Genomic DNA, 26022 nt, shown 5'->3' with positions numbered 1-26022 from the left:
AAGGCGTGCGCCACCACGCTGGGCTCTATTCCTCTTAACATTAGTGGAATCAATTCCTCAATAAAAAGACATAGACTAACACACTGGATAGGTAAACAGGACCCAGCATTTTGCTGCATACAGGAAATGCACCTCAGTGTCAAGGACAGACACTACCTCAGAGTAATAGTCTAGAAAACAAATTTTCCAAGCAAATGGTCCCAAGAAACAAGCTTGAGTAGCCATTATAATATTGGGTAAAATGTAATTTAAACCAAAAGTCATCAAAAAAGATAAGGAAGGACACTTCATACTCATCAAAGGAAAAATCTACCAGGAAGAACTCTCAATTCTAAATATCTATGATCCAAATGCAAGGGCACCCACATTCATAAAAGAAACTTTAAGAAAGCTCAAAGCACACATTAAACCTTACACAATAATAGTGGGGGACTTCAACACCCAACTCTCATCATGGACAGATCAGGAAAACACAAACTAAACACAGACACAGAGAAACTAAAAGAAGTTATGAACCAAATGGATTTAACATATTATCTATAGAACATTTCATCCTAAATCAAAAGAATATACCTTCTCAGCACCTCATGGTACCTTCTCCAACTCTGACCAAATAATCAGTCACAAAACAGACCTCAACAGATACAAGAAGACTAAAATAATCCAATGCTTCCTATCAAATCATTATGGATTAAGCTGGTCTTCAATAGCAACAAAAACAACAAAAAGCCCACATACACATGGACACTGAACAATGCTCTACTCAATGAGAACTCAGTCAAGGAAGAAATAAAGAAATTAAAGACATTTTAGAATTTAATAGAAAGGTACAACATACCAAAACTTATGGCACACAATGAAAGCAGTGCTAAGAGGAAATCTCATAGCTCTGAGTGCCTCCATAAAAAAACTGGAAAGAACACACACTAGCAGCTTGACAACACACCTAAAAGCTCTAGAACAGAAACAAGCAAATACACCCAAGAGGAGTAGACAGCAGGAAATAATCAAATTCAGGGCTGATATCAACCACATAGAAACAAAAAGAACTATACAAAGAATCAACAAAATGAGGAGTTGGTTCTTTGAGAAAATCAACAAGATAGATAAAACCTCAGTGAGACTAACCAGAGGGCACAGAAACATTATCCAAATTAACAAAATCAGAAATTAAAAGGTAGATATAACCACAGAAACTGAGGAAATTAAAAAAAAAATCAGATCCTACTACAATATCCTATGCTTATCAGAACTGGAAAATCTGTATGAAATGGACTATTTTCTAGACAGATACCAATTACCAAAGTTAAATCAGGATCAGATGAACTATTTAAACAGTCCCATAACCCCTAAGGAAATAGAAGCAATCATCAAAAATCCTCCAACTGAAAAAAAGCCAAGTTCTAGCTAGAGAAATTAGTACAACAAAAGAAGGTCAAAGGTATACAAAATATCACATTTGCAGATGATATAATAGTATGCTTAAGTGACCTGACCCCAAAAACTCTACCAGACAACTTCTACAGCTGAGAAACAACTTCAGCAATGTGGCAAGATGTAAATTTAACTAAAACAAATCAGTAGTCTTCCTATAGTCAAAGGATCGACAGAATGAGAAAGAAATTAGGGAAATGACACCCTTCACAATAGTCACAAATAATATAAAGTATCTTGGTGTGACTCTAACCAAGCAAGTGAAAGATCTGTATGACAAGAACTTCAAGTCTCTGAAGAAAGAAATTGAAGATCTCAGAAGATGGAAAGATCTCCCATGCTTGTGGATTGGCAGGATTAATATAGTAAAAATGGTCATCTTGCCAAAAGCAATCTATAGTTTCAATGCAATCCCTATTAATATTCCAATTCACATCTTTGTAGATTTAGAAATTCTCAAATTCATAGAATTCTCAAAATCACTTGGAATAACCAAAAAAAAAAAAAAACAACAACAAAACAAAACAAACAAACAAAAAAAAACAGGATAGGAAAAACTAGTCTCGACAATAAAAGAACTTCTGGGGTAATAACCATCCCAGACTTCAAGCAGTACTATAGAGCAATAGTGATAAAAACTGCATAGTATTGGTACAGTGTCATACAGGTAAATCAATGGAAGAGAATTGAAGACCCAGAAATGAACCCACACACATATGATCACATATACTTTGACAAAGGAGCTAAAAACATCCAGTGGAGAAAAAAAAAGAGCATTTTCAACAAATGGTGCTGGTTCAAGTGGCAGTCAACTTGTAGAAGAATGCAAATTGATCCATTCTTATCTCCCTGTACAAAGCTCAAGTTCAAGTGAATCAATGACCTTCATATAAAAACAAATACACTGAATCTAATAGAAGACAAAGTGAGGAAGAACCTTGAATACATGAGCCCAGGGGAAAGTTTCCTGAACAGAACATCAGTGGCTAATGCTCTAAGATCAAGAATCAACAAACAGAATCTCATAAAACTACAAAGTTTCTGTAAGGCAAAGGACACTGTCAATAGGACAAAAAGGCAACCAACAGATTGGGAAAAGATCTTTACCAACCCTACATCTGATAAAGGGCTAATATCCAACATATACAAAGAACTCAAGAAGTTAGACTCCAGAGAACCAAATAACCCTATTGGAAAATGGGAAACATAACTAAACAAAGAATTCTCAACTGAGGAAACTTAAAGGGCTCAGAAAAACCTAAAGAAATGTTCAACAGCCTTAGCCATCAGGGAAATACAAATCAAAACAACTCTGAGATTCCACCTCACACCAGTCAGAATGACTAAGATCAAAAACTCAGATGACAGCAGATGCTGGTGAGGATGTGGAGAAAGAGGAACACTCCTACATTGCTGATAGGATTGTAAGCTGGTACAACCACTCTAGAAATCATCTGGCAGTACTCAGAAAATTGGGCATAGTACTACTTGAGGAACCAGTACCACTCCTGGGAATATACCCAGAAGATGCTCCAACATGTAATAAGGACAAATGCTCTACTATGTTCATAGCAGCCATCTTTATAATAGATGCTGGAAGCAACCCAGATGTCCCTCAACAGAGGAATGGATACAGAAAATGTGGTACATTTACACAATGGAGTACTACTCAGCTATTAAAAATGATGAATTCATGAAGTTCTTAGGCAAATGGATGGAAATAGAAAACATCATCCTGAGTAAGGTAACCCAATCAGGAAAAAAAAACCACACATAGTATGCACTCACTGATAAGTGGATATTAGCCCAGAAAAGTTCAGAATACCCAAGATACAATTCACAGACCACATGAAGCTCAAGGAGAAGGAAGACCACAGTGTGGATACTTCAGTCCTTCATAGAAGGGGGAATCATAGGTATTTACCTATGGGAGGAGATATAGAGACAAAGTTTGGAGAAGAAACTAAAGAAAAGGCCATCCAGTGACTGTCCCACCTGGAGATCCATCCCAACCCAGACACTATTGTGGATGCCAATAAATGCTTGCTGACAGCAACCTGATAGAGCTATCTCCTGAGAGTGTCTACCAGTGCCTGACAAGTACAGAAGTGGATGCTCATAGCCAACCATTAGGCTGAGCATAGGGTCCCCAATGGAGGAGTTAAAGAAAGGACCCAAGGAGTTGAAGGAGTTTGCAGCCCCATAGGAGGAACAACAATATGAACCAACCAGTACCACCAGATCTCCCAGGGACTAAACCACCAACCAAAGAGTACCCATGGAGGAACTCAGGACTCCAACTGCATATGTAGTAGAGGATGGCCTTGTGGGACATCAATGAGTGGAGATGCCCTTGGTCTTGTGAAGACTCTATGTCCCAGTGTAGTGGAATACCAGGACAGGGAAGTGGGGTTGGGTGGGTTAGTGATCACTGGGAAGAGAGGTGGGCTAGGGGGAGAGTTTGGAGGATAAATGAGGAAAGGGGATAAAATTTTAAATGTAAATAAAGAAAATATCTAATAAAAACAAACAAAGAAAATAATCATGGTAATATGCAATTCTCTGGGGAAAAAAAAAAAACAAAAACAAAAACAAAAGAAGACCCCCAATGACTTCATGAAATTCACAGGCAAATGGATTGTAGTGGCTATTCCTGGTTGTCAACTTGACTATATCTGGAATGAACTACAATCCAGAATTGAAAGGCTCACCAGTGACCCTAATCTGGAGTCTGGGAGATTTTCTGACCTGGATCTTGGTATGGAGATCTTGAGGCATAGTGGCTATGGATTTCAGAAGATTAAGACAGGGAGATCTCTGAGTTCAAGGTCATCTGGGATTAAAGGTGTGATGGCACAAACTGTTAATCTGGGCTACACTTTCTTTTGGAGACCATAAAAGGACATTGGAAGAGGGAAAGCTCTCCCTCTCCTCCCTCTCCCTCTCCCTCTCTCTCCCCCTCCCCCTCCCCCTCTCCCCCTCTCCCCCTCTCCCCCTCTCCCCCTCTCCATCTCCATCTCCCTCTCCCTCTCCCATCTCCCTCTCCCTCTCCCATCTCCCTCTCCTTCGTCTGCTTGCTTTATGGGACTGAGCAACTGCTAGATCCTTGGACTTCCATTCACAGATGCTACTGACCATTGTTGGGAGTTGGACTGCAAACTGTAAGTCATCAATAAATTCCTTTACTATATAGAGACTATCCATAAATTCTGTAACTCTAGAGAACCCTGACTAATACATGAATGGAACTTGAGAATATCATCCTGAGTGAGGTGACTCAGTCACAAAAGAGCAAACACTATATGTACTCACTGATAATGGATATTAGCCCAAAAGTTTGGAATACCCAAGATTCAATTCACAGACCATATGAAACCTAAAAAGAAGGAAGACTAAAATGTGGATGCTTCAGTGCTTTTTAGAAGTCTGAACAAAATACTCCCAGGAAGAAATATAGAGACAAAGTGTGGAGCAGAGACTGAGGAAGGCCATCCAGAGACTGCCCCACCTGGGGAATCTATCAAACCTGGAAGTTCTTGTGGGTGCCAGGAAGTGCTTGCTGATAGAAGCCTGATATGGCTGTCTCCTGAAAAGCTTTGCCAGAGACTGACAAATACAGAGGAAGAAGCATTCAGCCAACCATTGGACTGAGCTCGAGGGGTCCCTGATGGAGGAAATGGAGAAGGGACTGGAGTAGCTGAGGAGGTTTGCAGGCCAATGGAGGGAGCAACAGTGTCAACAGCCCAAACCCCCCAGTGCTTCCAGGGACTGGACCACCAACCAAAGAATACACATGGAGTGACCCATGGCACTGGCCACATATGTGGCAGAAGATGACCTTGATGGATATTAGTGGGAGGAGAGGTCCTTGGGCCTGAGAGTGTTCAATGCCCCAGAGTAGGGAAATGCCAGGGTGGGATGACGGGAGTGGGGGTGGGGGGTGGAGGAACAGCCTCATAGAGGTGGGTGGGGATGTATGGTATAGGGGGGTTCCAAAGTGGAGACCTGGAAAGGGGAAAACATTTGAAATGTAAATAAAGAAAATATTCAAGAAAAAAAATGAAGAAATTGCTGTCTAATATTTATAACATCATGTGTTGGAGATATTATCTTTCACTGTTAAATCTCTAGGGACCATTGTGGAAAACCCAACTAGGACATTTTCTCTGTTCACTCTGCCAAATTGTATGCGTTTATGGAGGGTTCTAGCAAACATTGAAATTGAATAAAGTAACTCAATCTTTTCTTTAGTTTCAAAACGAAAAAGAAAAAAGAAGAAAGTATTTGATCGCATTCAAATAATATTAAAGAGTTTTGTATAAATAAATATGATTATAACTATACTTTTAAATTTGACTTTACATCTCCATGATACTCAAATAAAAGCTGTGAATGACTATTTAGGTTAAAAAAAAAAAAAGAGTATACTTGGATTGATAGAATTCACTACTGGGAAAAACAGACCACTTGAGGGAGCAATGAAAAGGTGGCACCCATCTGGGGTTAAAGCAATATAAATGCATCAACAAAGATACTAGATACTGCAAGATTAAAAAAAAAAAAGAAAAAGACCTTATCATGAAGATCTGATATGAAAAAAGGAAAGCAATTCTAGTGTCTTTCCATAACTTCATCTAAAGGCTGAGAATGGTCCCAACTCATGTATTTTGCTATAAAAGACAAGAAAAGGCCTCAGTTTAATAACTCCCTGTGAAACTCCAGCTCACATTGAATTCCACAGAAGGTTTTGAATATGATGTTGGAATGATGACATGGAGCAGTTAAAGGCAGAAATTTCAGATATTAGCAGAAGTCATTTGGATACTTGGAACACTGATGAATTGGCCAACAATTTAAAAAATAATCTTAGTGCATTGAATCTCTTGGATTGGGTTCATTATATAATCTTGCTTGCTATTATTATTGGCATTATTTTATTAGCAATTGTTGTGTTTCCACTCATCTTTAGAGTTCTTCTGAAATCTGTAGCTATGATAAGGCAGTACATTCTGGAACTTCATCTGAAAACTAAAAAGGGGGAAATGCCACACCCACTCCAGTGGAAACTGCCTGACAGGCCCAAAAGTTTGGACGCAGTTCTGAGGCAAAAAGTTTCATGGAAACTTAGTCTCCTGGAGTCTTGGCATCCCATAGCACAAATGCTCCAAACTTGTCCCTACGTCAGTTGGTGAACGGATCTGTGTGCTTTCCTTCAATATTGTTTTATTATAAGTGCCTCCAAGAAATGATTTGACATATAGCTAAGTTAAATTAGCCTCCACCAGTGTTCCAATATCCTAGGAAATTGTTGATCTGACCTTGGATTTTAAATTTAGTAAAAATGCTACCAATTCAGACGAAATGCCTCCAGTATAGATAGTGAAAGGAATCAGGCATTACAATTTACTGGATAAGAGCTAGAAATCTCAGGGCTAGTTCTACAAAGCAAACTTAGACTAACAGCCGTGTTACTCCCATATACAGGAATTTACAATGGCCTAGGAAGAAGAAGGTTGTGGTCTAAGGAGGAACTAGAGTAAATACTTAGAATAACAGCTGAGTCACTCCCATACACAGGAATTTACAATGGCCTAGGGAGGTGGATTATACAATAGACTAGAATTGGAACTATGGTAAGGGCATAAAGTCCTTACCTCTGGATTCTAAAAATAAGCTGACCTTAAGTGGGGCTGCTTTTTAATCACAGTTGTAAACACTGGTTTTTATCACAGTTGTAAACACTGTCTGGTTCCTGTCAGATTTTATGCATGCATTTCTCTGTTTTGTGTAGAGAGTCGTTTTGCATTGGGTAACCTCAATGTACCTTGGATGAACTTAATGTTTTCATCTGTAATATAAGTCTGATGCTCACTTTGAGAAATTACACTCAGATTCAACACTCTCTCTGGAGTTCATGTCTGTTTGTCACCCTGCCAACTCCTTGCCCACCTGAATACCAGAACCCTGATTATCCCACTGGTTGAGGGACTGACTGAGTACAGTCTGCAGCAAATATGAAAACCAAACCTGAGGATAATTGGTATAGAAGAGAATGAAGATTCCCAACATAAAGAGACCGTAAGCATATTCAACAAAATTATAAAAGAAAACTTCCCTAATCTAAAGAAAGAGATGACCATAAATATAGAGGAAACCTACAGAACTCCAAATATATTGGACCAGAAAAGAAAATCCTCCCAACACATACTAGTCAAAACACCACATACAAAAAAGGGGAAAAAAAGAATATTAAAAGCAGTAAGGGAAAAATGTCAAGCAACATATAAAGGCAGAGCTATCAGAATCACACCAGACTTCTCACCAGAGACTATGAAAGCTAGAAGATGAAGATCCTGGGCAGATCTCATACAGACCCTAAGAGGAAAAAAAAAAAAAAAAAAAACCACCAGCCCAGACTACTATACCAAGCAAAACTCTCAATTAACATATATGGAGAAACCAAGATATTCCATGAAAAAACAAATTTACACATATCTTTCCACAAATCCACCTCTACAAAAGATAATAGATGGAAAGCACCAACACAAGGAGGGAAACTACACCCTAGAAAAAGCAAGAAAGTAATTTTCTTTCAACAAACCCAAAAGAAGATAGTCACACAAACATAATTCCACATCTAACAACAAAAATAACAGGAGGCAATAATCACTATTCCTTAATATCTCTTAACATCAATAGACTCAAATCCCCAATAAAAAGACATAGACTAAAAGACTGGATCAGTAAACAGAACCCAGAAATTTGCTGCATGCAGGAAACCCACCTCAATGAAAAAGACAGAAATTAACTAAAAGTAAAGATCTGGAAAAAAAAATTCCAAGCAAACGGTCCAAACAATCAAGCTGGAGTGGCCATTGTGATATCGAATAAAATCGACTTTCAACCAAAAGTTATCAAAAAGGTAAGGAAGGACACTTCATACTCATCAAAGGGAAAATCTACCAAGATGAACTCTCAATTTTGAACGTCTATGCTCCAAATATAAGGGCACCCATATTCATAAAAGAAATTTACTAAAGCTCAAAGCACACATTGCACCTCACACAATAATAGTTGGAGACTTCAACTCCCCACTCTCAGGAATGGACAGAGCATGGAAACAGAAACTAAACAGAGACACAGTGAAACCAGCAGAAGTCATGAACCAAATTGATTTAACAGATATGTATAGAACATTTCATCCTAAAACAAAAGGATACACCTTCTTCTCAGCACCTCATGGTACCTTCTCCAAAATTGATCATATAATTGGTTACAAAGCAGGCCTCAAAAGATACAAGAAGATTGAAATAATTCCATGCATCATATCAGATCATCACGGACTAAGGCTGGTATTCAGTAACAACCAAAACAACAAAAAGACCCCATACACATGGAAGCTGAATAATGCACTACTCAGTGATAACTTGGTCAAGGAAGAAATAAAGAAATTAACAACTTTATAGAATTTAATGAAAATGAAGGTACAACATACCCACACTTAAGGGACACAATGAAAGCAGTGCTAAGAGGAAAACTCATACCTCTGAGTGTCACCAAAAAGAAACTGGAGAGAGCATACACTAGCAGCTTAACAGCACATCTGAAAGTTCTAGAACAAAAACAAGCAAATACACCCAAAAGAAGTAGAAAGCATGAAATAATCAAACTCAGGGCTGACATCAACCAAGTAGAAACAAAAAGAACTATACAAAGAATCAACAAAACCAGGAGCTGGTTCTTTGAGAAAATCAACAAGATAGATAAACCCTTAGCCAGACTAACCAGAGGGCACAGTATCCAAATTAACAAAATCAGAAAGGAAAAGGGAGATATAACCACAGAAAATCCAAAAATTCATCAGATCCTACTACAAAAGCCCATACTCAACAAAAATGGAAAATCTGGATGAAATGGACAGTTTTATAGACAGATACCAGGTACCTTAGTTTTAATCAGGATCAGATAAACCATTTAAACAGTCCCATAACCCCTAAGGAAATAGAACCAGTCATTAAAACTCTCCAAAAAAATTCCCAGGATCATATGGGCTTAGTGCAGAATTCTGTCAGACCTTCAAAGAAGACCCGCTATCAATACTCCTCAAACTATTACACAAAATAGAAACAGAAGGAACACTACACAATTCATTCTATGAAGCCACAATTATACTGATACCAAAAACACACAAAGACCCAACAAAGAAAGAGAATTTCAGAATACTTTCCCGTATGAATATCCATGGAAAATTACTCAACAAAATTCTTGCCAACCAAATCCAAGAAAACATCAGAAAGATTATCCATCATGATCAAGTAGGCTTCATCCCAGGGATGCAGGGATGGTTCAGTAATATGAAAATCCATCAATATAATCCACTACATAAACAAACTCAAAGGAAAAAAAAAACACATTAGATGCTGAAAAAGCACTTGTCAAAATTCAGCATCCCCTCATGTTAAAAGTCTTGGAAAGATCAGGAATTCAAGGTCTATACCTAAAAATACTAAAAACAATATACATCAAACCAGCAGTCAACATCAAACTAAATGTAGAGAAACTTAAAGCAAACCCACTAAAATCAGGGACTACACGAGGCTGCCCATTCTCTCCCTACCTATTCAATCTAATACTTGAAGTCCTAGCCAGAGCAATTAGACAACAAAAGGAGATCAAGGGTACACAAGTTGGAAAGGAAGAAGACGAAATATCACTATTTGCAGATGATATGGAAGTGTTCTTAAGTGATCTCAAAAAATTCCACCGGGGAACTCCTAAACCTGATAAACAACCTCAGCAAAGTGGCTGGATATGAAATTAACTCAAACAAATCAGTAGCCTTCCTATATTCAAAGGATAAACAGAATGAGAAAGAAATTAGTGAAGCAACACCCTTCACAATAGTCACAAATAATATAAAATCCCTTGACGTAACTCTAACTAAGCAAGTGAAAACCCTGTATGACAAGAACTTCAAGTCTCTGAAGAAAGAAGACCTCAGAAGATGGAAACATCTCCTATGCTTGTAGATGGGCAGAATTAATATGGTTAAAAAAAAAAAAAGGCCATCTTGCTAAAAGCATTCTACAGATTCAATGCAATTCCCATCAAAATTCCAACTCAATTCTTCATAGAGTTAGAAAGAGCAATTCTCAAATTCACTTGGAAAAACAAAAATCCCAGGATAGCACAAACCACTCTCAACAATAAAAGAACTTCTGGGGGAATCATCATCCCTGACCTCAAACTGTACTACAGAGCAATAGTGAGAAAACAAACAAACAAACAAACAAAAAACCGCATGGCATTGGTACAGAGACAGGCAGGAAGATCAATGGAATACAATTGAAGACCCAGAAATGAACCCACACACCTATGGTCACTTAATCTTTGACAAAGGAGCTAAATCCATCCAGTGGAAAAAATACAGCATTTTCAACAAATGGTGCTGGTTCAACTGGAGGGCAGCATGTAGAAGAATGCAAATTGATCCATTCTTATATCTTTGTACAAAGATCAAGTCACAGGATCCAGGACCTACACATAAAGCTAGATACACTGAAACTAGTAGAGGAGAAAGTGGGAAAGAGCCTCAAACACATGGGCACAGGGGGAAATTTCCTGAACAGAACACCAATAGCTTATGCTCTAAGATCAAGAATCAACAAATTGGACCTCATAAAACTGCAAAGCTTCTGTAATACAAAGGACACTGTCAATAGAACAAAATGGCAACCAACAGATTGAGAAAAGATCTTTACCAATCCTACATCTGACAGAAGGCTAATATCCAATATATACAAAGAACTCAAGAAGTTAGACTCCAGAGAACCAAATAGCCCTATTAAAAATGGAGTACAGAGATAAACAAAGAATTCTCAACTAAGGAATCATGAATGGCTGAGAAGCACCTAAAGAAATGATCAACATCCTTAGCCATCAGGGAAATGCAAATCAGAAGAACCCTGAGATTCCACCTCACACCAGTCAGAATGGCTAAGATCAAAAACTCAGGCAACAGCAGATGCTGGTGAAGACATGGAGAAAGAAAAATACTGCTCCATTGCTGGTGGGATTGCAAGCTGGTACAACTACTCTAGAAATCAGTCTGGTGGCTCCTCAGAAAATTGGACATATTACTACTTGAGGACCCAGCAATACTACTTCTGGGCATATAACCAAAAGATGCTTCAACATATAAAAAGGACACATGCTCCACTATATTCACCAAAGCCTTATTTATAATATCCAGAAGCTGGAAACAATCCAGATGTCCCTCAACAGAGGAATGGGTACAGAAAATGTGGTACATTTACACAATGGAGTACTACTCAGCTATGAAAAACAATTACTTCATGAAATTCTTAGGCAAATGGATGGAACTAGGAAATATCATCCTGAGTGAGGTAACCCAGTCACAAAAGAACACACATGGTATGTACTCACTGATACGTGGATATTAGGAAAAATGCTCAGAATACCCACAATACAACCTACAGACTATATGAAGCTCAAGAAGGAAGACCAAACAAAAGAATCTTGGGAGGTAGAAGGTAGGAGGACTTGGGAAGAAGAGAGGAAGGGGAGAAGTAAAAAAGGGGGCAGGATTAGGTGTTGGAGGATATGGGGAAAATATACAGAGGGTCAGGAACTTGAACAGAGGTATGTAGTAGCAATGGGGGGATGGTGATCTGAGGTTAGCCAACAGAAAGTCCCAGAGGCCAGAAAAGCAAGAGATTCACAGTACCCAGTGGGGATGACATTAGCTGAAATATACAACAAAGGGGAAAGAGAACCTGTAGAGACCATATCCAGTGGCTAGGCACAAACTCCAGTTGAGGGGCCACCCACCCTTCTCAAAAATTTTAACCCACAATTGATCCTGCCTAAAAGAAATACAGGAACAAAGAGTGGAGCAGAGACTGAAGAAAAGGCCATCCAGAGACTACCCAACCTGGGGTTCCATCCCATACGCAGCCTCCAAACACAGTCACTATTGCTGATAGTGCTTGCTGACAGGAGGCTGATACAGCTGTCGCCTGAGAGGCTCTGCCAGAGTCTTCCTGATACAGATGTGGTTGCTTGCAGTGAACCACTGGACTGAGCATGGGGACCCCAATGAAGGAATTAAGGGAAGAACTGAAGGAGCTGAAGGGTTTTGTAACCCATAAAAAGAACAACAATATCAACCATCCAGACCCCCCCGCCCAAAGCTCTGAGGAACTTAACCACCAATCAAAAAGTACACATGGAGGGTTCCATGACTCCAGCCACATATGTACCAGAGGATGGCTTTGACGGACATCAATGAGAGGAGAGACCCTTGGTCCTGGAAAGGCTCGATGCCCCAGTGTAGGGGGATGCCAAGGCAGGGAGGAGGGAGTGAGTGGGCAGATGAGTGGGTGAGCACCCTCATAAAAGCCAGGGAATGGAGGATGGGATAGGGGGTTTCTGGAGGGAAAACAGGGAAAGGCAATAACATTTGAAATGTAAATAAATAAAATATCCCATAAAAAATAAAAATAAAAATAAAATAAAACCCCTCTAATTAGTCACTAACAACTATTCTTCAATTATCACACAAACTCCTCTGTAGGATATGCCTAATTTTGCATAAGTAAAATCTGTGAAGATCTGGCCAGAGCTGAGTCTGCTCTGCCTTGAAACTTGTGATGAGTATTGGTTACAGCTGCAATTGTCAAAAATATCCAGACAAGCTATAGAGTCATATAACCAATGTTTCATTTGGAGAAATATGCACAACTTAATCTAGCCTTCTGAACTGATATGAAAGTATGACTGACTGCATCTTGACAAAAGAGCATGTGGGTCTTAGTCAGTCTGGGCAAGAGATGCACTGGAAAGCCAAGGTTAATTATACAACCATGGCCAATTAGTCAAGTTCTCTGCATTTGGTTCCCTAGCAAGTGGGAGCTCGGTTATAGAGCATACTTACTCCACAAACCTTATCTGATTGTTTTAGGCATTGCAAGCATTGAGCATATAGTATAATGTGTATTTCAGCAGTATCAGCTTCTTATCTTTGCATTTCCCAATGACGTCACATATTTAAAAGCCATGAACTCTTACCTAGGTAAAGGTGTGTGTTCAGTACTGTCATCCACTTCTAAAAAGGGGGAGAATGTGTTTTATAATAACTGTAGAAAAATATAGTATATTAAAATGGCAAACTAACATTTTGTTAGACACTGCTTGGACACCATTCTATATTATAAAGAATATTCTATAATAAATATTGCTTTATAGGTAATTAATACATTGAGAATTCTTGCTTATATTTTGTTGAATCAGTCAAATGCAGGGAGAAGAAAGAAAGTTAATGAAATTCATAGCTGAAAATAAATATCTGTGACAATGACTCTGATCCCAACTGACTACCAATTGCCAGAAAGTGGCATTTCCTGGTATAAATGTCAGCATATAGGTATTTTTGTTGTTATTGTTATTGTCCTTTTGGTGGTGGTGGTGGTGGTGGTGGTGGTGATTTTGACCAATGGTGCTAGCAAAAATTTTTAAAGAGTATACTTATTTTACTAAAGTATGAAGTTTTAAATTTTTACTTGTTCAGTGGAAATTATTCGATTTAGAATAGAAACACCATGTACAAAGAAGATGGATGTGTGGTGACTCTCTTGCAGCATGGCAAAACTCAGAGGACAGAAACAGACCAGGGACAAAGACCTTTGCAAAAATTCCCAGCTGCCAGTACAGCAGAGCTCAGTGGGCTCACTCTCCCTCCCTTTCTGGAGAAGACACTAAAAGTCTCCTTTGCTCTAGTATTGCTCTTCCTGTTCTGTGCGGTGTAAAAAAGTTCATGATCAGTTTCCATCAACTCCCTTGACAGTAACTAGTGGAAAGGCACCTTACTTAGTAGTTCATCAACCTGTGTTGTATCTATAGTGAGAGGGAAGTACAACATCAGCCTTGCAGACAGAGAAGGAAGTTCCAAGAGGAGTACTGTAGGACACAACAAATATTTTAATATGCTTATAGATAAACTATTCATTTACTCAACTTTTCACTAAATGCCTCCAGTTTGCTCCCATAGGAGATAAAACAATTATGTTTTTAAACTTCATTATAAAAATGTGTAAAAGCTCAGTGAGAACTTCTTAGCATTTCCCATGTCCAGGATAAAGCATTTGAACCCTCAAAATGAATGGACTTGGGCTGTGGCTTAGTGACAAAACTTGTCCTCAGTGTTTTGGACTCCTTGAGTCAATCCTAATCCACACAATTAAAAATGCAGTAATATTCATAATGAAATAATGCAAAATAAACTCCCCCTTGTTACAGTATGACACTGTCTTTCTTGTCTCTTTGGAAAACAGGGTCATTTGGATTGGTTTTCAGTATTTCCTCCCAGATACAGCTTTCAAGACAAGGTAGAAAGTTGATATGATGACAGCTGCTGGAAGCAAAAACTCCTGACAGTGTTCCTTCCATTGTTAACAGAAGCTAGTAAGACTGAGTGGACTAGGACAGTGAGGTCAGTGCTGTGTATTACACAGTGGTGTCGTTTGTTCAATTTTCCTTCTGTGAATAATTGGAAATCATGTTTTGGAGCTTGTAAACCATAGCCCAACATATCCATTATAATCCAACATATTACATTAAAAGTCCAATTTGCTACAATGTACCTATAAAAATGCATACAATGTACTATCTTAAACCCCTTTTCCTTTTGTATTAAGAGATATTTAATATACCAGGACCCCAAAATAAATACTCATATTTTTCAGACAATATGGTTTGATATATGAACTTACTTAGAAATAATCTCTGCATTTATACTTTATTTCCTTTTTCTGGGGGACTTAAACTTTTAATCTTTGTAATTATGTATTTCTTTAGGATAGACCACTTAGAGCAGTAGTTTTCAGCCATCCTAATTGGACTCTTTAATACAATTCCTCACGTTGCAGTGATTCCCACCCCCCAACCATTAAATTATTTTTGCTGATACTTTATAACTATAATTTTGCTACTCTAATGAATCATAATCTAAATATCTGGTATGCAGGATGGTCTTAGGTGACCTCTCTGAAAGTATCATTCTGCCCTTAAAATGTTGTGACCCACAGGTTGAGAACTCTGACTTAGAGTAAAGCAGTATCAAAATTCCTACCTGTATTGATTTGTGCATCATAATTAAGCATTGATGCTGACTCTTCTCCACGTGAAGCTTCACTGTGATGTAGTTTAAAAATAATCATTATTTTAATATCCATAAGTAAAACATTTGCCAAATATTTGGCATGCTACCTATTTTTGCATTCCTAATATATCTTACATTAGACATTTATTTATAAACAATCTATGTCTCAACACTTAACTATGAGTCTGTTGGTGGTGGAATGGGAAATTAATCCTTGCCTATAAGCATTACTTTGCCAGCACCCTCGCAAGCCATCACATGCATAACACCATACAGGCTTAGTGTTTTTGTTACTTACCTGTTTGCTACTAAATGCCAAAGCATCACCAAATATTGCTGTGTGGTGCTGAGTTACAGCCTGTTCCAGAACTCACAGAAGGGGAACACAGTCCCCCCATTTCCATTTTTTTTCCCCGGCTATAGCTAAGCTCCAGATTCCCCGGGGTTTGTAGTCAGTGAATTATGATGCAATAGTTCTCCTTGCTTCCACATTGAGCTTTACCTGTGTTGTATGACCCTGCTCTACAGAACCATTTCCAAAGGCCTCTGCTGATGAGATCACCAGCTTAGTTCTTTGTACTCACCATGGATAGCTGTCCCTAACCATAGATATTTCAGGGGTTTCAGTGACTAATTCAGAGAAGACAAGAACAAAAGCATACTGTGGGTAATAGCATTTAATTGCTATGATATATTTGACCTAATGTAGTTAAACATTCAAACACCACTCAAAGCAATGAATGATCAGAGACAGCATGATTTTCTAAGCCTATTAATGTTGAATATAGCATTTGAAAGGAAAATATCTATGAAACAAAATGGAAATATAAAAAGTGATTATAAATTGCATGGTCAATAAAAATTAAATAGGTATACTTTTCAAAATAAACAACATTAATGTGCAGTTGACATAAGTAACATAAAATCATCAATAAAGTTAGATTATCAATAACAAACTAAGTCAGTTTCAAAAGAGGAGCTAAGACCTGGTGCATACTGTTTTCTTGATGTGGTCTGAGAAGTCATTTTCCAGGTAACAATTTGTGGTGTTCCTCACTATATACTTCCAATGTTGAAGCAATCTTCCTCCTGTCAGTTTGGTATTCCTGACTCAAGAGACTGTCACCTTCAAGAACAACACTAAGGTTGAAAAAAAGAAGAAACTGTACCTATTCGACTCAGTGACTTCGTGTACATTTGCACCCCTCTCTCTTAAAAACTCTGCCATCTTCTCTTTTTTTTCAAATACAGCAAGGGAAAATGGTGTGAAGCCATGCTATAAAAGAAAAAATGTTTATAATACAACATGTTTCTCAACTGAAAATTCATCACAGATTTTATGTGCATAAATATATACTCTCCCGTAGACCATATAAAGCTCAAGAAGAAGGAAGACCAAAGTGTGGATGTTTCAATCCTACTTAAAAGGGGGAACAAAATAATCACAAGAGGTGGAGTAAGGGAGGAACTGGGAGGGAGAAAGGAAGAGGAGGGGGAAGTGGGAGAACAGGATCAGGTATGGGAAGAGACAGGAGAGAAGCATAGAGGATCAGGAAATTGAATAGAAATATGTGGCAGTGGAAGCTGGGGAACTGGGGTAGCCACCAAAATGTCCTAGACACCAGCGAAGTGAAAGAGTACCAGGACTCAACAGGGACATTAGCCAAAATTCCCAACAAAGGGGAGATAGAACCTGTAGATACCCCCTCCAGTAGATAGGCATGGCCCCCAGTTGAGGAATGGGACCACCCACCCATCTCAAATTTTTTTAACCCAGAATTGTTCCTGTCTAAAGGAAATGCAGGAACAAAAATGAAGCAGAGACTGATGGAAGAGCCATCCAGAGACTGCCCTACCTTGGGATCCATTCCATCTGCAGATACCAAACCCTGATATTATTGCTGATGCCGGGAAGCGCTTGCTGACAGGAACCTGGTATAGCTGTCCCCTAAGAGACTCTGCCAGCACTTGACTAATACAGATGCATAACTCACAGCCAACCATTGGACTGAGCCCAGGGACCCCAAATGGAAGAGGTAGGGGAAGGACTGAAGGAGCTGAAGGGGATGGCAACCCCATAGGAAGAACAACATCAACTAACAGGATCACCCAGAGCTCCCAGGGACTAAGACCACCAACCAAAGAGTATACATGGAGGGATCCATGGCTCCAGCCACATATGTAGCAGAGGATGGCCTTATCTGGCATCAATGGAAGGAGAGGTCCATGGTCCTATGGAGGCTTGATGCCCTAGCATAGAGGGATGTTAGAGTGGTGAGGCTGGAGTGGGTGAGTGGAGGAGCACCCTCATAGACACAAAAGGGAGGGAGATGGGAGGGGGGTTGCTGAGGGGAAACCAGGAAGGGGACAACATTTGAAATGTAAATAAAATAACCAATTTTAAAAACAAAGAGTCATAATAGGTAGACTTTCCTTCACCCTCTGCTCCATTTTCTTGAACATAGGTGCCTTCCTTTCCTTTGACACACCTATCCCCGGCCCCACACCTCCTGTGAGCATCACTCCTCTTCAGTACTTTTCCCAACACTCATTGGTTCAAAGCATCTTACCTAAATAGAGTTTTGCTTCCAATACCCAGAACATATGGTAAAGGTTTGCATGCCCCATTGAATGAATGAGCTCGAGTGGAGTCTCTGAAGCAGAGCGTTTCTTCTCTGTTTGAAAAATATCTTTTCCTAGGCTGAGAATTATTAACTCCCAAGCTGAATAGCATTTCTTATGTACACATAAGTTTTAAAAAGGTTTTAAAACTTGATATTTTTTAATAATTAAGTTTCCAAATTGGTCTACATGCCTTTAACTGTATCTCTCCTCATTTTTCATTCCTGCCTCATCTCTGAGAGACAGCCCACCTCTATAACCTCTCAACTGCTAGAGATTTCTGTTTATTTACAAAGTATTTATCATAAAAGTTTTATTTATTTTTATTGTTCATGTGTATGTGACATGTGGGTTCAAATCCACCAATTATTTTTTGAATTTTAAAATAAAGCCTAATTTTTAGAAAAATTGTGCTATTTTCCACTACCACAAATATGAAAAACATATTTGGAGAAAAATATTTTACTCTTAACAGAATCAGTGAGAATGCTTGAACTTTGGCATGTAGCAAACAGATCCTAGTGTCACTGCTAGAAACACATTGGGAATGAAGCTGAACCATCTTTACCTTTGTTGTGGTGTTAATGTCTACTTTGTACTCAAGCAGTTCACTGGCAATTGCTTTGTTTCCATTATATACAGCGTAGTGGAGGGCTGTATTTCCAGTAAAATCTGCCATGTGTGGATCAGCACCATGCTTCAGTAATATGGAAACACATTCCAGGTTGTTTCGCTCTGTGGCCTGTGGTTATTGTACAAAAACATAGCTCTTCAACTCAAGAAAGTCAAGACAGTCTTACAATTGCATTGAATAGTTACCCTTCGATGAGACAATTTGTTTAGGTTACGTATATTGCCCATCTCTTTTTGAGACAGGGCCTTGTAAAGTACCCCAGGCTGGCCTAAATTCAAAATCCTCTTACCTCATTTTCTCAAATGTGAGAATTTCAGGGCTGTGCTACAATACCTAGATCTATGCTAATTGGCTGATGTTGGGAGGGGAAAGTTTATTTGTTTTGCCAACTTGACATAGGTTTCAGATACCCAAAGAAGGAGAGCCTAGCTTAAAGAACTGCTTCTATCTGCTTGGCCTGTGGGCCAGTCTGTGGAGCAGTTGATTGAGATTGATGGGATCAGATTACTGGGGTTAATGGCATGACTGAGCAGTGGCCCCGAGTTGTATGAGAAAGCAAGCTGAACAGGCCATGGAAAAAGCAGCCTTCCCTGGAAGTATCTGCTTCCAATTTCCTGATGTGAGCTTCTGCTCTGCTTTCCCTTGATGCCAGACTGTGATGTGGAAATGTAAGCCAAATAAACATTTGCTTCCCTGAATTGCTTTTGGTCATTGTTTTATCAGAGCAATAGAAAACAAACATGAACAAGATCTTATCCATTTCATATTAAAACTGCTGTCCAGTAGCTACCTTAATCAAGGGTGTGCAGCCTTCATCATCCTGGACATTAATATTGCAGTTGCTTTCGATTAACAGTGTCACCACTTCTGGGTGGTTATGAGCACATGCGTAGTGTAGTGAAGTCCTACAAATTGAAAGGATGTTTTAGGAAATCATGGAATACTATGACAAAGTACATTCAGCTGTAAATACTAAGAGTTTCAAGTAAGTAAGAGTTTCAAGGGGAATTTGTTTATTCATTTATGTCTCTACGCAAGCGTTCACTTGTCTTACTAGGGATTCAGTGCACGGCTGCCCAATTCAAGGCAAGTGATCTATCACAAGCTTCATTCCTGCTCAGAGCAGCCTATCTGAATAACAGAACACCCAGTAAATTGAACACAGCTTATATTTGAATCCCTCTCTAATCAGTTACTTACTAGCTACTTCTTGGAATTTCTATGATCTCCAAAACTCAGTTTCCTAATCCATATGATGGGAATGAACAATAGATATCTTACATGGTACTACTGTGATGTTTCAGTTCAAATCTACACAAAGCATGTACAAGTGTTTCCAGCACCTGACAGCTCAGCATTCGGTGGATAATGATGATTATTCTTGCTACTGTTATCAAACACAACATCTCAACAAATACCAATCAAAGAATTCTACCTACTGTACAGATGCAATTTTTTATTCAAATAAGTTTAGTATTTTTTAAAATTATATTGCCAAGGCTGTCCTCCTAACTCATTCTCCCAATAGGTAAGTTTGCAGGCCAGTACCACTGTGACTACCTTATTCTTCATTCACATTTTCGCATCTCTGGAATAATTGTAATGATTCATGACATTTTACAACTATAGTTGGTAATATTTTTAAATTTATTACTACACAAAATACAAGGTTATCATGCAGTCCATTGTACTTTACATCAAGTGATATATGACACAGTCCATAAGTTCATGGAAAATCTTATATCTATGTAAATTTTAGCTCTTAAAATGAATTTGGGTAAAGAGATTTTTTTTCATTTCTTAATGCTTTTATGTTGTGGGAAATATTAAAAAATTAACCGGTCAACTCTCCACTAGGTTGGACTACACTCCCATGCTCCTGCCGGCCCGCCAACTCTCCTGCCACACCAGACCACTATCCCTCAATCAGGCGCTTGTCCCTGGTGCCACTAGTTCTTCCTCAGCCATAAACCCATGTAATTGGCAATCCCACACTCTAGTAACTACAGAGAATAACCACCAACCTCGCGGTTGCATATCACAAGACCCAGTAACCCAATAGAGTTAAAAGCTTAATTAACCAATCAGATTTATGTATCAATAATATCACAATTTACAAGATGCTAATACAATAATTTCAGAGCCAATTGATCATGATAAAAGCTTTATCCCAATATTTTAATCTTGTGAAACCATAGCTACTTGTGTCTGGAAAACACCATGAGGGTACACGTTAGCAGCCATCTTCCTTCTCCTATAGATAGACTGTCTGTCTGTCTGTCTGTCTGTCTGTCTGTCTGTCTGTCTCTCTCTCTCTCTCTCTCTCTCCCTGCAACTCTTAGCTTCCTGTCCAATCACAGGCCTCCCACTGCCCTAATGTGAATGGAGAGGGAAAATCCTGCAACACCTATAGAGGTAACTTTTCCATGTTTGCAGCCAACAGGAACATAGCCTAGTCTCCAGGTTAATAGACACAGTATCCATGATACTCTACCAATTGGTAGTAAAGCAAATGATCTTTGGTTACCTTCTAGTCATTTATGCATCATGGACTCACACCAAAATTGGGCAAAACTCTCTATAAGGACACAACCCATGGCATCGTAGCTCCCTTCCTTTGACTTTTAAGAAGCTTTAAGCCAAAAAATTAGGGATTCAAATGAGCACTGCTCATTTTATTAATATTTAAATTTATGTATGTAAATTTATTAAATTTATGTAAATGTAAAGACACCTAATATTTTTATTATTTAATTCACACTAAAGAGGTTGTCATACATTAAATGAAATGTAACATAGTTGAAAATTATGTGATAAATTTTGTAGCATGTGATATAATTTTACTAGAGGATAGTTATGTGATTAATTATTTTTTACAATCTTCTACCTTCAAAACAGTTTTTGTATTTGTTTTTGTTTTTGTTCTTCCTGTAGAAAGGGAGAGAAAAGTTTGTTAAAATTAAGGCAAATTTTAACCTTCTTAACTTCTTGATTTGGCTGTGAAATATAAAGGTTTAAGAAGGATTAAACTCGATGGGGCGTGGATCAGTTGGAAGGTGGATGAAGAGGGGCAGGGAATGGAATCTGGAATGTAAAAAGTGAATTACAAATAAAATTAAATTAAAAAAGGGAAACATGGGAGGATTAAGAGATGTAGAATGTATATGCTGTATAGTAGATATCTAAGTAACATGTAGAGAATAAATAGATTGGCAGAATGGATAAATACAGTTGGAAAATTCAATGTTTTTAAAGAAAACAGTTATAAATCAAAAGAATATTTTTGAAACAATAATTTATTCTTCTATCTTTTATTTGTATGAAGATCCAACTTAGAAGACTAAGGAACTCTTCAGATCTACACTTACGACTAAAGCAGCATGTAGACTGTGGGGTAATCCACTGTTAAGTGACATTGGCACCCCTTGATTACCTAGGGTGAAATAAGAACAAAAGAGGAGCTGAGGCAATGGCTCAGTTGATAAAGTGCTCATCCTGTAATTTGAGCACCTGTGTTCAGAAACTCCAGCACCTTGAAAAACTAGTTTAGGGGCTGTGGAGACAGGATGATCCTGGTGCTTGCTTGCCTGCAAGTCTAGGTGAATCAGTAAAGTCCAACACACCAAATCAAATATAGTGGGCATATGGGTTAGCAAGATGACCTATCTCAAAAACTGAGATTTAGGCACCACTGAATGGCTCATCCAGGACCCAAGAAGAGGCCTGATGGCCTAAGTTTGGTCAGAAGAACCTACAATATGGCAGAACTAAACTGCCATAGAGTTGCCCACTGACCCCCAGGCACTTCCCTGTGCATATGTAGGACATACACTCACACAATTGTACATGTAGGCATGTATGCACATGCACATACACATGCATGCACACACAGATTTTTTTTAAGTGAAAAGCAGTAGAGAAAGAGAATATCAACCTCTAGCCTTCGCATCTGTACCCCACCCACACATACACAAATAACATGTACACTGAGGTGGATCAAATTGACAAAGGATTTTCTTTGGTGACTTTTCTTTTTAGCCTTAACCTTAATATTGTATGGAAAAAATTTATCTCATGATACAATTTTCTACAATGTATATAATTTAGATACATACATACAAACATACATACATACACATGATACAGAGATAGATAGATATAATATAGATAGATATCATATATAGAGAGATGATATAGATAGATATGATATAGATAGATAGATAGATAGATAGATAGATAGATAGATAGATAGAGAGATAGAGAGATAGAGAGATATGATATAGATAGATATGAGATAGATAGATATGAGATAGATAGATAGATAGATAGATAGATAGATAGATATGAGATAGATAGATAGATAGATAGATAGATAGATAGATAGATAGATAGATAGATAGATAGACCCAACATGGCAGTTTACAGCCATCTATAACTCCAGTGAATCCAATACCATCTTCTGATGTATGTGGTGCATAGATATTACATGCAAGCAAAACACTCGCATACATAAATCTAAAAATTCTTAAATACACACTTTAAAAGAAAATGCATGTCATTTTATTACCTAAGTTACTTTAAGGCATCCAACAAACTACTGTAAAGGAAGCAATGTAAAAGGATTCAGAAACCAACTTAAGTTTATTGTTTTGCTTCCCTTAAAAGAAGATCTAAGAGCTAGATCCTTCCAAGGTGTGCAGGTCCCCTATGACCAGCAGAAAACCCAGCAGGCTCAGTGAAAGCAGAACCAAACCTTACCCTCTCCCCTCTCTTAGCATCCTTGGAAGATGATGCTTCTCCCTGATTGGCTCTGACTGTCCCTACAAATTCCCTGCTCCTCCTGCTCATCTCCCCTCCGAGGCCCTATTACCTGTTCCTCCTGTCACATTTATCCACATGGTATCTTCCGGAGGTGATGAAGTGCTCTACTGTAGACAAATCACCCATGCTGGCTGCCCTTTGGAACTGTCCAACAGGTTCATATGGGATGAGGTAGGCAGGATATTCATCCACTTGGTAATCAAGGCACCCATAGCCCAAGCAGCAGGTCCACAGGCGCCAATACCAGTGTGGCTGCTCAGAGGCATTCGGTGTCTGGGCATCATAATCGATGTCCTCCGGCATGATAGAGTTCTAGGGACACCTAGGCCCATGCTGCCATCCCTTCCCTCCCCTTTTGCCTTGCCACCCACTTCCTCTCAAACCCCACACTAAAACTTAGAAACACACACACACACAAATATAGATATATAGAGAGATTAGATATAGATATGGATATGAGTATGGATATAGATATAGATATCACCACCATGCCACAGTAGCATCCAGTCAGGGCAAGTCAGAGGTTCAGTTTGAGCAGAATCTCTATTGTTGCCTAGCAACAAGGAAGCATGCCTGCCTGCGAGTGCATGTGCTCACAACTGTATGCTACACATGTCTGCCTCAGACTCCAGCGACAGGAACCTGGCCTACCTTGCACAGTTCACCCACAAAGCCCTGTTAATTGTAGCTCTGGAGTAGACTACCTCTCTGGCCTCCAAAGGCCAATTACTGAGGGGAGCTGTGTGATGGTTCAGATCCCTTACAGCCCTGCTATGGTCACCAGCTCAGAAGGCCTACTTATCACATTTCCTGATGCCAAGGTTGGACCCTGCAAGAGGCTCTTTGCCTGATGGATGCTAGCTTGTCATTCAGACCACTTGTGTTCTTTTCTTGACATCTTTTAGCATTTTGTTAGTTTTGCCCATCAGTCAATCTCTCATGTCATTCTTAACCCCTGAAATTGAAGTGTGTGAGGTCCCTTTTTAAATTTGATTCGCTTGGATTCCTAGAAAGACAAAATTGACAAAACCTGTTTTGATATTCCTATTCTTTTCTAATGTTTAAGTAAGAATTTGTGTTCCTCAACTCTTGGCTGTGTCCACACTCTTTAAAAGTTCTTCTTTAAAGTTTTCTTGTGGCAGGGGGGGAATAATATTTAGAATGGTATTTTTAAATGTGATAGTGTACAGAAATACAGTATAGATTATATCTCTGCCTTAATCTCATATCCTGAAACATTGCTGAACAAGTGTCTGAAGAGGAGGTTCAAAGCCCACTCTACCAGATCCTCAGCAGTGGTGACTCAAAGTGGAAGAGAGGAAAATGAAGCTGTCATGTCGGAGTTTACTAACCACAGCTTCTGGAGTCTGAAGCTCTTAGCTATAGTCAGGAACACAGGGAGCTGAAGGAAAGAAGTGTCCTCCTGTGAGTTTTAGCACAGGTTGTAAGGTATAAGGACTCGGTGTAACACAAAATGCGTGTTGAGCACAAAACCATGCAGGTGATGGTTTCAGGATTTATTTATGAATGAATTATTTAAACTTATGAACCTGCTGGAGAGGGATGCATAGAGGCAGGGGTCAATTTTGTGGTCTACCACTACTTAGAAGGGGATATTAGTCCCAAGGAAATGCTAGGAAACTGTCATGACAGAGCCAGGGTTGAGTTGCTCTAGGAGCATGAAGGATGAAAGAAATAGTAATACTAACTTCATGAGCATGTAAATAAAACACCATCACTTACTGCAGCCAACAGAACAAAGCATGTGGAAGAACCACAACATTCCTTCTCTGTCTATACATGTTGGGGGTGGGGTGTTGTTTTAATTGGGGGTTAATCTCTCTTCATGTCTTCAATATAACAAAAAAAATGTAAGGAAAGCAGTGACTAATCATAATAAACTCTTGAAACACAAGTTTAATATATATGAAAACTTCTAAAGTAAGGTACATTAGGAAGTCATAATAAGAATTCAGAATACTTACTAAATGAGTTTAAATGTTAAATGTTAAAAGGGTGATGTTTTGGATTTCCACAGTTTCCGTTGTTATGTCTCCCTTTTCATTTCTTATTTTATTACCTTGGATACTGTCTCTGTGCCCTCTGGTTAGTCTGGCTAAGGGTTTATCTATCTTGTTGATTTTCTCAAAGAACCAGCTCCTGGTTTTGTTGATTCTTTGTATAGTTCTTTTTGTTTCTACTTGGTTGATGTCAGCCCTGAGTTTGATTATTTCATGCTTTCTACTTCTCTTGGGTGTATTTGCTTGTTCTTGTTCTAGAACTTTCAGATGTGCTAGTAAGCTGCTAGTGTGTGCTCTCTCCAGTTTCTTTT

At 38.7% G+C, this 26022-nt stretch overlaps 1 protein-coding gene across 1 annotated transcript in view; it reads right to left on the bottom strand.

Moving 5' to 3' along the window:
• The window catches only part of LOC110312009 (uncharacterized), a 142245-nt gene extending 118075 nt beyond the window's left edge, over positions 1–24170 (bottom strand). The window contains exons 1-6 of the mRNA XM_085832137.1: positions 23740–24170; positions 19660–19774; positions 18804–18977; positions 16783–16889; positions 15584–15645; positions 13525–13561 (exon numbers count right to left, since the gene is read on the bottom strand). Coding sequence (XP_085688263.1) covers positions 13525–13561; positions 15584–15645; positions 16783–16889; positions 18804–18977; positions 19660–19774; positions 23740–23993 — 749 coding nt within the window. The 5' untranslated portion in view covers positions 23994–24170. The remainder of the gene's footprint in view (positions 1–13524; positions 13562–15583; positions 15646–16782; positions 16890–18803; positions 18978–19659; positions 19775–23739) is intronic.
• Positions 24171–26022: the final 1852 nt, after the last annotated feature.

This window comes from Mus caroli, unplaced genomic scaffold (assembly GCF_978045245.1).
Source record: "Mus caroli unplaced genomic scaffold, Mus_caroli_1 scaffold_17, whole genome shotgun sequence".
NCBI classification, from domain to species: Eukaryota; Metazoa; Chordata; class Mammalia; order Rodentia; family Muridae; genus Mus; species Mus caroli.
The sequence above is the reverse complement of the archived record's forward strand: the minus strand, read 5'-3'. Positions and strand labels throughout refer to the sequence as shown.